The sequence below is a fragment of the Bactrocera oleae genome, chromosome 6 (assembly GCF_042242935.1).
Source record: "Bactrocera oleae isolate idBacOlea1 chromosome 6, idBacOlea1, whole genome shotgun sequence".
In the NCBI taxonomy this organism is placed as follows: Eukaryota; Metazoa; Arthropoda; class Insecta; order Diptera; family Tephritidae; genus Bactrocera; species Bactrocera oleae.
This window is the reverse complement of record NC_091540.1, coordinates 32,108,776-32,125,169: the sequence shown is the minus strand read 5'-3', so window position 1 is coordinate 32,125,169 and position 16,394 is coordinate 32,108,776. Positions and strand designations below refer to the sequence as shown.

Sequence of the window (16,394 nt, the reverse complement as noted above, 5' to 3'; positions counted from 1 at the left end):
AGGCATCAGCCGTGCATTAATAAAAAAATAACGCGTACAAAAATAACACAATCCTCGCGGAGTCAATATATTTCAAATCAGATGAAAATACATGTGCTCGGAATTATAATTTCTTAAGGATCACAAGAGAGGCACGAACATCGCTACTAATGCATCTCTGCGAACACCCGTATGTTGGCGTATGCGTATGTGTAAGCTTTTCCGGCCGAGAGCGAACGACGTCTGCTGTAGGAGTAGTTGTATTAAAGTATAGTAACAACAAATAGTGACCCAATATAACCATAGAAACTGTTGTTGCCATTTTATAACTATCAACAACAAGTGCTTTATGATGACAAAATTTTTCATGGTTTTCTGCTTGATTTTTGTTTTGGGTTACTGTTTTTGTATGTTGCATTGCATTTTTTCTTCTTGGTTTTTGCTGTTCCAACAATGGGTTTATTACGAATTATACGAAAAACAATGTTTGTCGTTTAAACTCTCTTGAATCGTTTCATATTGAGCGATCAGTCAAGTTTCATCACTGGCAACGGTCAGACGCAAATTGTCGTTTTGAATGCTCAATAATCGTTAAAGTGAATTGCTAACGGAGATTAATTTTTGAATCGGGTGTGTACTTGAATATTTCTTATGAGTGTCTTATTTGTACACAGCGGGTAGTTGACGACGTGGCGCTCACTTTCGCAACACGGGTGGTACGCGTTCGTGAAGCGGAAACAGTTTGCGGAACCGGCTGAAAACGTTTGATTTAGTCGTTCGGGGGTTATCATAATCCAAAAAAAAATATTAGTGATATTTACGACACTATTCCATAATCCGTGAATTTTTTGGGTGTTCTTAAACTGTGTGTACGAAATGGCAATAAAATGTGTTTGGCAAAGATTTACGATCTTTTGCAAAATCGAAAAGGAAAAATAAAAATAAATAAGTACATATAAAGAGTCAGATATTTAGTGCGTGTTAAAAATTCAAAACCTACTGAATTCCGTACGTGATACAACAACAACAATATAACAGAATGCACCATTTAGAAGCTTAAAGGAAAGAAGTCTTGAATATGATTGTAACGGGACTTTGATATATATCCCAATAACGACTCTCATTATGAAATATTTCAATTCTTGAGATTCCTATAGGTTTATTAGTATGCTACATAACTAGATAAATAGGATAAGACTGTTTGCTTATTATCAAAGTTCAGGAATAAGAATTCCTTTCTTACAAATGACATAGCCGATCTTTGAATATATTGTTTCAAACGCGGAATTATGAAGATTCTTTTGAAGATTTATTCAGTGTTCTATTTTGTGACTTCAGAGCTTTCGGCTTTAATATTAGTTTACCATATTGAGACTGATTTATTAGAATATTAGCAGACTTTTTTACCTTATAAATAAATGATGGTGATTTATAATAATTTGTGCTTCAGGATGTACAAAAATAGTATGTAAAAGTATAGTTATGTCGGAATAGAAACAGAATTTCTATTAGTCCCAATTGAAACTTTTTTATACCTACAAATTTTAAACAAAATTACGCCCATTCAACTGAAAATATTGCAAACCTCATAACCATTAGAATAGCTCACTGCATAGCCTGTTTCTAAAAATACACAATACATTATAATAACGGAAGATTGTAAGCCGTATACGGAGAAAACGAGACTGTAGAGCGGTATTTTAGAAAAAAACTAAAAAACTTAAAATGTTACGGTCAAGAATGAAATATTTTTGCAATTTCGGTATGAAATAGGAATTTGAACCATTAAACTGTTAAGAGAGAGTGAAAAAATTTCAAAACTGCTTGTTGTAGGCAAATAAAACGTAAACAACTTCCGCACTAAAAAATGCGTATCGCCCTTACTAATAAACCAAAAAAGAATGAAAACTCTTCAAGAAACGTCAAGCGGAAATGATTGAATTGCACTTGTCAGTTTGAATTAGGTGCTATCGCTTTTGCAACACATTGATACAATTCGTACACATATACACCCATGTGTATACATATGTATGTACATGCCTTAAAAGTTTAAACTATATATATTATATATTGTATATATAACATATATGTATAGTATATATGTTTACGAACACCTGTGAATATCACCACATTTCATTAATGCACACATTTTCAAATACAAACACTTATATATATGTACATATGTATATGCTATTTTGCCGCTTAAGTTCTAAGCTTTGGTGTCATACCTCAAACTGCAATGAAGTAATTATACTCAAATATAAATTTCATTTCATTAACCGTTTGAAAACTTTCCAAGCAATTGTACTTTTTTAAAATGGCCCACTTATAACAACAACAGCAGTTCTATAAATGGCATAGAGTCTAATTATACTCCTACGTTTATGTATTTCTACAAAAGTAGAAAGAGAAAGAAGTATAAAATACTTTACAACGACACCATCAGAAAGATAATGTACCTCGTAGAACATGTTAGGCACATTAATTATTTTTATTGGTTCTTCCAAAAATATTAAAAAGAGCGGATAGAAACACTAAATTGGTATATGTACATACATACATATGTAATGGCTGCATCATAATCTTTTTTCCTCGGTGGATGTCTTCAAGAATGCCTTAGATAAAGTATGAGCGTAATTAATGCTTCACACAGAAAAAGTGATAGAAAAACTGAAAAAAATATCAATTATAGCTATAACTTTAATCGCTTTCTTTATATTTTTTATTCGTTTGTGATGTTGTTGTTGTTGGCGCTTTCGTAATCCAATCTTATGCGCTTAAGTAAAACTCCATCAAGCAGTGTAATTCGATTCGCACATTGAAATGCGCATACTGGCTAAATTGGGATCATCCGTCCGCACGGCCAACCATCACACACACACGCACATAAGTACGTACATATCAAACATACATATGTGCTAGAGAGTGTGTACATATCATTGCTGTTAACCATGTTAGGCGACGCGTCGCACAAGTGCTAGCCAACAAAGTATATGAAATATTCAAGCGAAAAATAAAAACAACAATTTATAGAGACAAAAACAAAAGCAAAAAAAAAGAGAAAACTCATTATGAAATCAATGCACATAGTTTTTTTATTTTCAATCTTTTCCTTTTAATTCGATTCGCCTGTGTGCTCCCCATAGTCTGCGTAGTGACTTCATATCGCCTAGCTTTGGTCTCTCTCCTGCTTATACACTCGTTTACATTCGCATGTACATATGTAAATAAATCAGCGGCCAAGCGATGGCTCAAACCGAAACACTGAATTTAAAATTGTTGAAGGAGCAGTGTGTGCGCAACTGTGAAGGGAGCTGCAGCAATTATCACCAATAATAATTCTCAACGCTCCCGACCTGAGTATTAAGAGTAACACCGACAACGACTTTTTATTATTTAGTAGCAATGCGAGTTTTAAACACATGAGCAGTAACAACGAAGCTTCTTGGTGTCAATATGATTTTTGACTACTAAGAGCTAACAAAGAGCGCGCTCAAAGGACAAAGGAAAGTTGTAGCTTATATCAAATATACAAAAACAATCAGCAGCCAAATTAAATACTTAACGGGCGTGAATCGCAGGCATATCGTAGTTTGCCACGTAGATTCGCCAATTTTTTACATAATACGCCGCCACAATTCCATTCCGAAAACCCCAAATCAAAGATCCAAAGATGTCCAAAATAAGACTGAAAGCAATATTTTGTAGGCCGCCTAATTTGTGTTGGTTGCTGTTCGTGATTAATATCTGTATCTACGCGCCTTATTTGTCATTGGCCAAAAGTTTAGTTGACAGTCAAGTAGCGCCGGTGGAACAAACCGCTAAGGTGCTCAATGTTACCCTTAGCCCTAGCGTTACACTCACCAAATGTATAGCTTCGCCAAACACAGACGTACGTCTAACGTGTTTGCTTAAGGGCGCCATTAAATGGTACAGGGATGATGAGTTCCTCAGCGGTAACCGTTTGCTGGTGTTGAGGGAGGTACAGATGAAGGATACCGGTGTATATAGCTGTCAGGCGGAACAAGTGTCGCTCGGCCCCAAATACGTTAGTGTTGCGTTAAGGGTCATTGAGCAGGAGCCCTCCATGTTACCTAATTTTATGGAGGAAGATGACTTTAGTAAAGTGGAAGATGATATGGAGGCGCGTTTAAGATTAGATCGAAATAAGTCCAATTCTACGGATGAAATTTCCGAAATGGAATTGCAATCGAAATATTCCAAAAATATTAATTCCACCGCTTTGAAGATTATACATCTTCCGAATCCGGGTCCGCCTCAGTTTCATCAAAGTGATAAACTTCTGAATAGTATACAACAACCAGTTGGAAGTTTTGCGCAATTGATCTGTCCCGCTTTGGGCAATCCATTGCCAGTCATTACTTGGTTTCATGATGCCACAAGAATGAACTTGACACCATTGCGTTTTAGATTAAAGAAGTGGTCACTTTTTATTGAGAACCTAACCACTGCCGACTCTGGCGTATATACTTGTAAAATAAATAATAAATTCGGTTCTATTGAGCATAATATACGGTTACAAATTGTGAGACCACAACTGCTTTCAGATAGTCCACTCATAGTAAACAATAAGCCAAGCAATCAAACGGTTGTGGTCACTGGTAGCACACAGTTCGAGTGTCAAGTTGAGTCTCCAACCACTGTGCAGATCCGCTGGATCAAGCATCAGAAAAGAATTAACACGGAAGAGCTTTTTTCAAACTTTATAAATAATCCGAATGTAATTGAGTTGTCAACTAATGTGGAAAATCCGAACGTTTTAAATATATCTCAAGCAAAGTTGGAGGATAAAGGGTTTTACACCTGCATAGCTACAAATGAAGTTGCGAAAGCCATGGCCACAGCTTATTTAGAAGTCATAGAGCAGAAAACCACTACCGTGACACTTAAAACCAAACTTGCATTATCAGATAAACATGCAGCCTATTCTACGGAGGACTCAGGTAGCGCAGTATCGAAGAAGGAAAATGAAAAACTTGTAACGGCAATTGATTCTTTTGTGAACAATAGGGATGTCAATGATACCAATGACGATCCAGAGGCAGTTGAAGAAAGTCCGCCACGCTTCAAAAAAGCAGACAAACTAGTTACAGCTTTACATAAGCCATCGGGTTCAACAATACAACTGCTTTGTCCCGCCATTGGTAATCCATTGCCAAACATAACATGGACACGGAGAGCAGGGGATTCAAATTTCACAGAAATTATGCGTCACATTGGTAAAGTCACATACAAAAAGTGGTCAATGCAAATGGACGAAGTCATTGCCGAAGACTCAGGTGTCTATAAATGTACTGTCTGCAACAATTTGGGATGCATAGAGCATTCAACAAAATTGACTATAAAGGATCGTTTACGTTCTCGTCCAATTCATAGTGACAAGTTTCCACAAAATCAAACTGTTCTGACCAACAGTAGCACACATTTTGAATGCCGCATCGTATCGGATTTGGAGCCACATATATTCTGGATAAAATATAAGCAAAATAACGAAAGTATTGAAAATTTGGAACGTATTTTCACTAAAGCAAATACCAATACCAAAACCCATCAGCCATCTGCAGACGATTTTATCAAGCTCAACGGTGATCCCGATCAACCAAACATTCTTCGGTTGACAAATGTTACACATGCGGACGAGGGCTGGTATACATGTGTAGCTGCCAATACTCTGGGTGAAGCTGTGAAAAGTGGGTATCTGCATGTCGTCGACAAATTACCCAGTCGTGAAGTATACATGCTGTGGCGTGCGCATCCCGTTTGGATGGCAGTAGCCGCCATAGTGATTGTGTTGCTTTTCCTTTTTGGCTCCATTTTTATAATTTATGTTTTACGTAAACTTAAACATGAGAAGTTGCTGAAACATCGTATCGAAACTGTTCATCAATGGACAAAAAAAGTTATTATATATAAGCCATCTTCTTCTGAAGGCAGCTCTTGCGATCTACAAATGCCGGTAATTAAAATTGAAAAACAACGTACTACCTTTCAAGCTTTGAATTTGGATCCTTCACAAGCATTCAATGAGTATGAATTTCCGCTCGACTCTAACTGGGAAATACCACGTACACAACTAAATCTGGGGTCGACTCTGGGCGAAGGCGCCTTCGGACGTGTAGTAATGGCAGAGGCATGCAACTTGCCACGCACCGCCAACAACTCGTCTAGCATAGTTGCCGTGAAAATGGTAAAAGATGAACACACCGATGCCGATATGGCGAGCTTGGTAAGGGAAATGGAAGTAATGAAAATGATCGGTAAGCATATAAATATTATTAATTTGCTGGGGTGTTGCACACAAACTGGTCCGCTATGGGTCATTGTGGAATTCGCGCCTCATGGCAATTTAAAGGACTTTCTGAAAAAGAACAGGCCGTTATTTGTTGGCAGTCCAAACTTGCAACGCAGCAGTAATTGCTTAGAAGACATGCCGCAGCTAACCGAGAAAAATTTGGTATCCTTTGCATTTCAAATTGCACGTGGCATGGAGTATCTCGCATCGCGTAGGGTAAGTTGTGGCGTTTATAAGCTAAATTAAAAATAATCTTTTATTTTGTTTCATTAATATTCTCACAGTGTATTCACCGCGATTTGGCGGCGCGTAATGTGCTTGTGAGTGATGACTATGTTATGAAGATAGCCGATTTCGGTCTGGCTCGCGACATACAAGACACAGAATACTACAGAAAGAATACAAATGGCCGTTTACCCATCAAGTGGATGGCGCCAGAGTCTCTACAAGAAAAGTTTTACGATTCACAGTCAGATGTGTGGTCTTTCGGTGTACTATTGTGGGAGATTATGACATTTGGCGATCAACCTTACCCCAATATAATGTCTGCGGAGGAGCTCTACAGCTATCTCATTACTGGTCAACGTATGGAGAAACCAGCACGTTGTTCACTGAATATCTATATGCTAATGCGACAGTGCTGGCATTTTGACGCCAATGTACGGCCCACGTTTGGCGAGATTGAAGAGAATTTAGACAAAATACTCCAATTGGCATCAAATCATGCCACCAATGAGGAGTACTTAGATCTATCCATGCCCATCTTGGAGACGCCACCATCGTCGAGCGACGATGAATCCGAACCAGAGACTTTTCAAGAAACGTCCCCTTTACGCTATCAGTATACATACAAATTTAATTAATTATAATAGCGTTTATGAATTATACAAAGCGTATAAAGCAAAGTAAGGCTTACACTAACAAATCTGACATTATGTAGATATATACATATATATGTATGTATGTTTGTGCAAACTAATACTTAAATTTTATAATTAAGTGCAAATATATGTAGTACGAGTATAACCACGAAAAGACTTAACCTAGCGCATGTTATCTGGTAAATTTATGTTATCAGTTGCACTGCGGGACAAATAACCTTTAAAATATGGTATATACCAACAAATGTATGTACCATTAAAACTGTACTTTAAGTGTATGATAAGAACCATATTTTTAGTTGTTTATTTGCATACACGCATTTTACGTAAACGATAATTATTTGTGTAGTTTTTAAGCTTATTTTTTTACTCTTTTAGCTTTTTTTGTACAACGAAATATTCCAAAACTCAATCTACCATTTATTTTTAAGTTGCGCCGTAAGCAACTCTATGAAATAGAAATAAATTGTTTTATTGGGAGATTAAATGTAATAAAGTGCCATTTGAGTACTGTTTTTAAGCTTAAGCTCTTGTTGTAATTAGTTCTTGAATGCACAATACAATAAATTTACTTTGTGAAAACTGTAATTTATCAGCTGAGAATATTCAATAGCTAAACACGAAAAAGGTTTTGTGAACTATTGGGTCATTCACTAAGTAATTCCGTTTGATTATAACAGCTGATCTCATTGAATTTTTTCGCTGACTACTTCACTAAATATCAGTTGTTGCTTTTGAAAGGGAAATCAAAGAACTTTTTTATGCTGTATATGGTGACATTTATCCTTTGACGGCGACTGTCAAAAAATTGGTTTAACGAGTTTAAACGTGGTCGCAAGTCGGGTTTTAATGAGCCAAGCAGTATACTTCACCACTACTATGCTAAATTATTTGGCTTATTCGGTATCGAATTAAGGAAAACGCACGCCATTTGCCGACGAAAAAGGACTTTGTCACTATGACAATGTGTTTTAATTTTCAAAGCGGTAAAGGGTATAAACTGTTTTTAAATGAGGACGTTATCGTCGCCATGAAAGCATCTTTTACAGATATCAAAAAAGTTGACCTAAAAGGAGATTATGCCGAGAAATAAACTTAAAATTTCCGGTTTTCTTTTGGAGGCTAAATAATTATTCGACCACTCTTGTATGTTTATGGCGAAAATGTGAACATCTTTACATACACACATACATATAGGTGTACACACATGTGCCAATTGTATAAAATAGTACAAACACAAAAACCTTCACCTTACCTGACCTTTTTCAACATTCTACACCGATATGTATTATGAGTTTAGACTTCCTGACTGTCTGCCTATTGTAGTCGGATAGCGCTGAGGTTCAAGCCTGTTTAATCGAGTATTAAACTGATCTAGTAGAAGATATGCACGTGTGAATTGTTCTATTTTGTGTTTCATTTACATAAATGGTAATTGTCAAAGTCATAAAGTTTTAATAACTAAATGCTTGCCTTCGTTGGCGCTCTTCTGTTTGTTCTTGTTTTATTCCATTTCTAGAAACTGCAGGAAATTTTGGTGCGACAAAAGCATCTAATAGAAACTTACCACGATATCGTTCAGCGCAGCGGACATTGTCAAGTATCAGAAGACGTAAGTACGATGTCGTAGACTTGTGGTGTTTGCCACGCAAAATGAATTTTTTTATAATACATACATATATACATATATGCAAGTTACGACTAAGATGATACTTTACGAAATTCTGGTTTGTCTGTGTCATATTGCCAATTCCACAAAAAGTTTATTTATAGGGATTTTCGTAGGAATTTAGATTCTTTTTTGTCGGTAGAAAATATTTGATTTTCGATTACTTTCTATATCTTCAGAATAATGTAAGGGATATCTTAATAGTTTGAAACTGGAATGGCCATAATCTGGACTTCATAGGTAAGTTAGGCAATTGCCTAGGGCGCAAGAATTTTTGGGCGGTATTTTGGCTTTCTTTACAAATTTTATTTATTTCTTTATTTATTATACTCATGAAATATGTTGATTTTTAATTTTATTTCAAATAAATATTAAAATAATTTACATAATTATTTTCTTTATTTATTTGTATATAATATACAAAAATCTTTGAATATAAATTATAAACATCAACGAGAGTATTGTTAATTTTTTTCTAATAGTACAAACCAGTGGTTGTTTTTGTATGATATATCCGTTGATCTGCATACAAAATATCACATATTTATGTTTGGTATGTATGTACATTCAAATCAGAAACAGCACTAGTTCGCTTGAGGACACAGAAACACCGTTTAATTATAAGGGGGAAGATGAGCCAATTCGCGTTGCTAAGCAAAATTTGAAAATCAGTTTTTATCTTGCCATTGTCTATGCTGCCTTGTCTTCAATCGATGAAAGATGCGATCAGTTGAAACAATTTACCAACATTTTTATACTCTCGCAACCTGTTGCTACAGAGTATAATAGTTTTGTTCACCTAACGGTTGTTTGTATCACCTAAAACTAATCGAGTTAGATATAGGGTTATGTATATATAAATGATCAGGATGAAGAGACGAGTTGAAATCCGGGTGACTTTCTGTCCGTCCGTCCGTCCGTACAAGCTCTAACTTGAGTAAAAATTGAGATATCTTTATGAAACTTGGTAGACATGTTTCTCGGTACCGTGGGACGGTTGGTATTGCAGATGGGCGTAATCGGACCACCGCCACGCCCACAAAACGCCATTAATCAAAAACAAATAACTTCCCATAACTAAGCTCCGCAATAAGATACAAGACTGTTATTTGGTACACAGGATCATATTAAGGAGGGGCATCTGCAGTTAAAACTTTTTTTTTTTAAAGTGGGCGTGGTCCTGCCTCTAATAGGTTTAATGTGCATATCTCCTAAACCGCTAATGCTATAATAACAAAATTCACTAGAAGCAAATGTTTTTAGCACTTCTATTGACGGTGTGAAAATAGTTGAAATCGGGTGGCAACTCCGCCCACTCCCCATATAACGGTACTGTTAAAAACTACTAAAAGCGCGATAAATCAAGCACTAAACACGCCAGAGGCATTAAATTTTATTTCTGAGATGGTATAAATTGGCTTTATAGGAACCGCGTTCAAAATTAGTCAGTGGGAGTGGCACAGCCCACTTTTAGGTGAAAACCCATATCTTGAGATCTGCTCAACCGATTTCAACCAAATTCGGTGCATAACGTTCTTTTCATGTTTCTATGTCATAGTGCGAAAATGGGCGAAATCCGACTACAACCACGCTTACTTCCCATGTAACACCATTTTCAATTCCATCTGATTCTTTCACTTTCCACTATGCAAATCAGGTAACAATGATTATATCGGGGTAAAACTTTGCGTGAATAATGCAATTAAAGTATGCCACCTTGCGGCCAAAAATTGTCTAAATCGAACCAAAACTGTTCAAACCCCTAAGTACTAAATATGTGGACCCCAGTGCCTATAGTTGACCTTCTACCGAAAATATCAGTCAATCCACAAAGAAATCTCAAACGAGTATACCATTTGACTTTGCTAGAGTATAAAATGTTCGGTTACATCCGAACTTAGCCCTTCCTTACTTGTTTAATTTAATATTGATCAGCTGCAAACTTATACATTGACGGATATAAGTAGATGCAACAGTTTTATGCAACGAAGTACAAACTATTGTCAGACAAATTGCTCATAAAAGTACATCACTGGACGTTTGAAATTATATTTGTTCAAATGAATTAATAGATATCATTCTAGATTTATTTACGGCAATGTGTAAAGAAAGACTAACAGGCTTGGCAACATTATCTATTGAAAATGAAGTGGCAGAAATTCTCAAAACAATTGCGTATGATTTTTCCAAATTAAAGGCACGAAAATATTTAAATAACACTGTTAAACACAATTTTTCACAAGACCTTTGTGATGATTTTTTTGTTTCAATCACGTCAAATTGATCATTTCTCACCTCATATACATGTCTTTTTTTGAATAACTTCATATAGACGACTGTATAACTATTCGATTCGAGTAACTTACATCATATATACGTTTGTTACATCGCAAACATGCCATGAAAGTGTTTAAACGATCCCGACAGTTTTTGTGTATGTGGAAAATTAACTTTTAATTCTCAGCGTCATAATTTCATGTCATTATTGAACAGTGCTATTTAGACTATTTTGGATTTCCTGTGAGGAATCAAGATAAATCCCGGGTCCCATGTCAGTAAAGTGTGTGAGACTGCTATTAGGTTCGGCTAAACAAGAACCCTGACATAACATAAGCATGCCATTTGCTACACCAATGATTTGGACTGAACCAAAAGATCATGTAAGTGAATGTTATTTTTGTGTGACTCAAATAACATAACAACCAAGTCCAAGCACACTACTCAGCATAAAACTTGTCTTCTGCCAATAGTTTCAACTCCAAATCGTTTGTATGTCTGAAAGAGAAATTCCCCAAACTCAGCGAGGCAAATATAAAAGAGGGTATATTTGTAGATCCACAAATACGGCAACTGATAAAGGGTAAGTGCTTTGAAGAAAAACTGAAGAAAAAACTCACCTGTAAATATTTTGTGGACGTTGTCCAAAATTTTCGAGGAAACCATAAATCGGCAAATTTCAAAGACTTAATAAATGAACTTATATGGTAATGTCTTATAAAGCTTTGGGGTGTAATCTGTCTTTAAAAATACATGTGTTTGCTGGCCTCACATTTGGATTTCTTTTCATCAAATTTGAGGGCCGTAAGTGAGGAACAAGGCAAGAGGTTCCATCAGGACATTTCCTTAATGGAGAAGCGCTATCAAAGGAAATGGAGCGCAAGAATGCTAGCAGCTTATAGTTTGAGACGTAAAAAATATTTCCAGAAGCCAAATATTCACAAAAATCAAACATATTTTTTTTCGGCATTAATTTCTTTAATGTAGCTGATGTTTGTACTTTTTAAGAAAATATATGTTTTAATGTCACAAGAAACCTAACATGTCAGTTTATTTTTTTCATTCAAATTGTTGTTTAGTGGCCTTTTTCTTAAATTAATTTTTAAAATAAAAATAAATTAATAAAATAAATTATTTTTATTTATTTTAGTTATGTTAAACCTTTCATTTCATTATAACATTGAAACATGTACAAGGGTGGTTCGATAAGTACCTAACTTCACATCTAATTGGCCTCACTATCGCAAAGATCTTACTATCGTATAGTACATTTATCGGGGTAAAAACAAAGACATAGACAACATACCGGCTCAGACCTCCGCCGTATCACATCCATTTTGGTCGATTTAGAGTGTGAACTGCCAACATGAAAAAGTCGGGCCGGGCCGCGCAAAAATTGGAATTGAATAACGAAGTTATCGCCATCACGGAGGCCTTCTTTGCAGACCTAAAGAAAATGTATTTTTCAGAGGAGTTAAAGGAGTAGGAGCAACACTGGGTATAAATAAAAATTTCAAAAATATATTTGAATAAACATTTTTGTCATAACATTTTAAAATATATTTATATTTTTATTTATACATGCATACTGCGCTACAAGATGTAGAATCATATACCATACATACAAGTATATCGAGTTTTCCAATAGGGATGTGTCGTTTCGGCCATTTTTAATATGTCAATTCAATTGTAACTTTTCGTGAGATTTTGCCATTTTATGGTCGTAATAATCGTCTACCTGCCTGCTCGCTATTCGCCGAATTTTTGAAAATTTCGAGCATTCATTTTCTTTACATAATGTCCAAGTGCCAATAAGACAAAGAACCGCTCGAAGTAATGAAAATTGAACTGCCAAGACGTTCTCAAGAATTGGGACTGTCTTAAACCAGGGTTTCAGCTTGCATCCATATAAAATTGGTTTCACTCAGGAACAGAAGCCATTGTACCACCGCAAACGTCGTGAATTTGCTGATTTTGCCTTGGAACAACTTGAAAATGATAACGATTTTTTTAAGAAGTCCATCTTCTCCGATGAGGCTCACTTTCATCTGAGTAATGCGGTAAATGAACAAAACTTTCGATTCTGGTGCGAAGAAAATCCACACATTATTCATGAACAGCTACTACTAAACGTGCTACTCATGACATACGACTTGATTTAGAGGAAATACATAAATATATACTTGTAGTACTCGGAATTCGGTTCATCGAATTCGTTCCTGCAAAAGAAGTCGTGGATGCCATTTGAATGATGATATATTCAAAACTTTGTTGTATAGATTGTACTTCACATTAAATAAAAAACATTTGAGTTTCCTTAACAATTAGTGGTTTTTTTTTAAACCATATCACTCTTATTGGAAAACCCTTTACATATATGTATGTGTTTAAATTGTACTTTATTTTTGTTGTAATATCTTAGCTATCAGACAACATCATGTTTATGTCTATTTGTTTTCAATTACATATTACAAATCAGTCTCTTTTTGTTTTGCTTTGCTCAAATGTATGTATATATATATATAAGTAGATAGTTTTCTATTGGTCCATTGAAGTGGAGTATGTACTCAAGCCCGTTTGTGTTTCGTCTCTTATTTGATACCTCAATCACATTTCAATTAAGTGTGCTTCACTGCCTTTAATGATTACGCCGTCGGAGGTTGTTATTTTTTGTCTGCACTGCTCTTTTGCATCTCCATAGCCCCGCTGGATAAACAGCGTTTGTATTCCTCCTTTCTCTTTATTTTCCGCTTGTATGCTGCCAGCGGTTTGTTTGGTTCTTTGTTATTTGTTGATATTCGTACAGGTACTGAAACGTTTTCATGCAATTGGGGGTACATAAATATACAAGTATATGTATATGATATTGTTATACCAATCATCATGCTGTTTCATATCCTTGCATACATTTACACATATGTATGTACATATTTTCAATCACAATTATTCTTTACCTTTTAATAAAAAGTTTTATTATCTGACAAGGCACGATGGTACTATTCCAGGCTAAAATATCGTTTATTGGAAAATCTGTCAATGTAAAATATTTCCGAAAATATCTGGTTTATTAAATGCAAGAACAATTTTTCGGTACAGAGAAAAGATATCGACTTAAATGTTTGCATAAGATACAAAATTAGCAGAGGTGAAAGAAAAAACACAAAACAAGAATTTATAGAGCGATTATCGTTTGGATGACAATTTCGAACCTGCAAGGTATTTTTTGGTAGCAAAAACCTTCTCATGAAATATATCAGCCGTCATCATAGGCCTAAAGTTCTCACAACCCTTAATTTCTTGACTAATATTTTATATACATTCATAATCTTAATAGCTCATTTATGGTAGATGATCATCAGGAGAGGCGCATATATATATAAATTAGATCAGATAATTGTTTAAGAAGGACTACCAATTTAGCAAAACCTTCATCAACATATTTTATTAGTCTAAATTCTTATTTACTTAGATTTTACTCTGACACACTTGCTGCAGCCTCAAAGGTACTAATTTTTCACCATATTTAAAACGGTCCGATTGATTCGAAACATCCCGTTGCCTGGCTCCGAGGATCACAACCTCAGATTTTTAATGAAATATGGTCTTTTTAATCGTTACAACAACAAAATGTACTCAGTAGATTGTTAGGGTTTTCAGTGAACATCTCGATATGTATTAAACTTACACTTACTGTTTACCTGGTTTTTTATTTTCCATATGTCGTTTTTGATTTAGATTTTCCGATATAGATGGCCTTTACATACATAAGTATACGTGGTGTGATGTAGCAAATCAGCAATAGTTAGTCAACACTTGTTTCTAAATTGATTTTTCTTTTAAATTATATCAGTACTTTTATATTTCGCAATCAGAACAAGTTAACTTCCTTTTGAGGCCGTTATTAAATGTTTTCGTGGAACGAATTATTAATCTAAATCCGAACTATTTTGAACGCCAGTGACTGAACTAAGATAAGTTTTGAAATGAAATGAAAACAGTCATTCATATATAACATTCATTCCACCCTCATACAACATTATCGAATTCAGCCGCGAGTATTCCATCTACATATATATCTCGGTGCTTTTTTACTTTTTTTCACTCACTGAATCACAGGAATTGTGGAAGTTTAAACTTTGTTTATTTCCCCTAGGCCAGTACCAACAACTACCGCTATTGCTGTAAGTGGCTACTGGTATGGTGCCACCATATTTGCCACAACAAACAACAATTCATTGTGCCGTGAATAATACAATAAAAGCACTTGTCTATATTTGACATTTGATGCTTTACATGCAGCAGCCAACGAGTGTCACCCTTGGATCGAGGAGATTCAAAACCCGAGGCTGGCTCTGTATAGAAGCGTACACATGTATTTGCATAAAAGTATGTAGCTTCTGGTAGCTGAGTATTGTGTGCCACATAAACATATTTTTACTCACGGGCCTTGTGCTCAGGTGTGAAAATTATGTGTATGTATGCTCTTGTTCCGCAAATGTGTGTGTATTGTTGCTGAGCATAATAATTAAGTTTGACGCGTTTGGTGTTAATGGAAAAGTAATGAAGACGTAATTAAATAGGGATAATTAAAAGAAAATGGAAAAATACAAAATAGAGGAACTATAAAATTAATCATGATTGAGGACAAATTTTACGAAACAAATGTGTAATATTACTGAATATAGTTTAAGTCACTGCAGTGTACAAGTATATAAAAACGACCTTTTTCGCAGCATTTTGTAGTCTAGTAAAAGGGGGATGGGGGTTGATGTTGTTTAGACTAATTCGTGCAAAAATAATAATCTTTTTGTGAAATTTTTTGTGACGACGCAATTTCTTTATTATAAAATTCGAAGAATTTTGTATAAAATCAGTAATTTCACGAACAAATAATAAATAATACGTCAACGACAGCAATTATTCGAACGTGTTTCGGAAAAAAGTAGGAATGCAGTGTCCCTCCTAACTTGGTGCTGGATCATCCGAAATCAAATTATCAAAGTTTATTCGTTCGTTTATATGGTAGTTTTACCCAGGTAATACCGAACGATTTTTATAGAAGTAGTGTTCAAAAATATAGTTATGTAGGCCACAGAATTTAAACAGATATAGAAATACTCGTACTTTTCTTTTCGCAAATTTTCTTGAGATAATATGCATTAGATTAAAAACTACAAATTTTACATAAAATACAAAAATTTAAAACCTTACCCGTGAAAGCTGTATATATTATATTTTAGTAGTCATGATAAAAACTGCATACTAAATCGACTGA

At 35.1% G+C, this 16,394-nt stretch overlaps 1 protein-coding gene across 5 annotated transcripts; it reads left to right on the top strand.

Annotated features, from left to right (window-relative positions):
* The first annotated feature begins 509 nt into the window (after positions 1-509).
* btl (breathless) lies at positions 510-7,761 on the top strand. 5 transcript variants are annotated; one of them, XM_070111220.1, is made up of 3 exons: positions 510-609; positions 3,380-6,508; positions 6,577-7,761. In XM_070111220.1, exons 2-3 carry the CDS (start codon positions 3,653-3,655, stop codon positions 7,153-7,155), a joined length of 3,435 nt encoding a protein of 1,144 aa, XP_069967321.1. In that variant the 5' UTR covers positions 510-609; positions 3,380-3,652; the 3' UTR covers positions 7,156-7,761. The 5 variants fall into 5 exon arrangements, with proteins under 5 accessions (XP_069967321.1, XP_036229993.2, XP_036229994.2 ...); XM_036374100.2 differs by having other exon boundaries at positions 2,762-6,508; XM_036374101.2 differs by having other exon boundaries at positions 511-609; positions 3,126-6,508.
* The last annotated feature ends 8,633 nt before the right edge of the window (positions 7,762-16,394 follow it).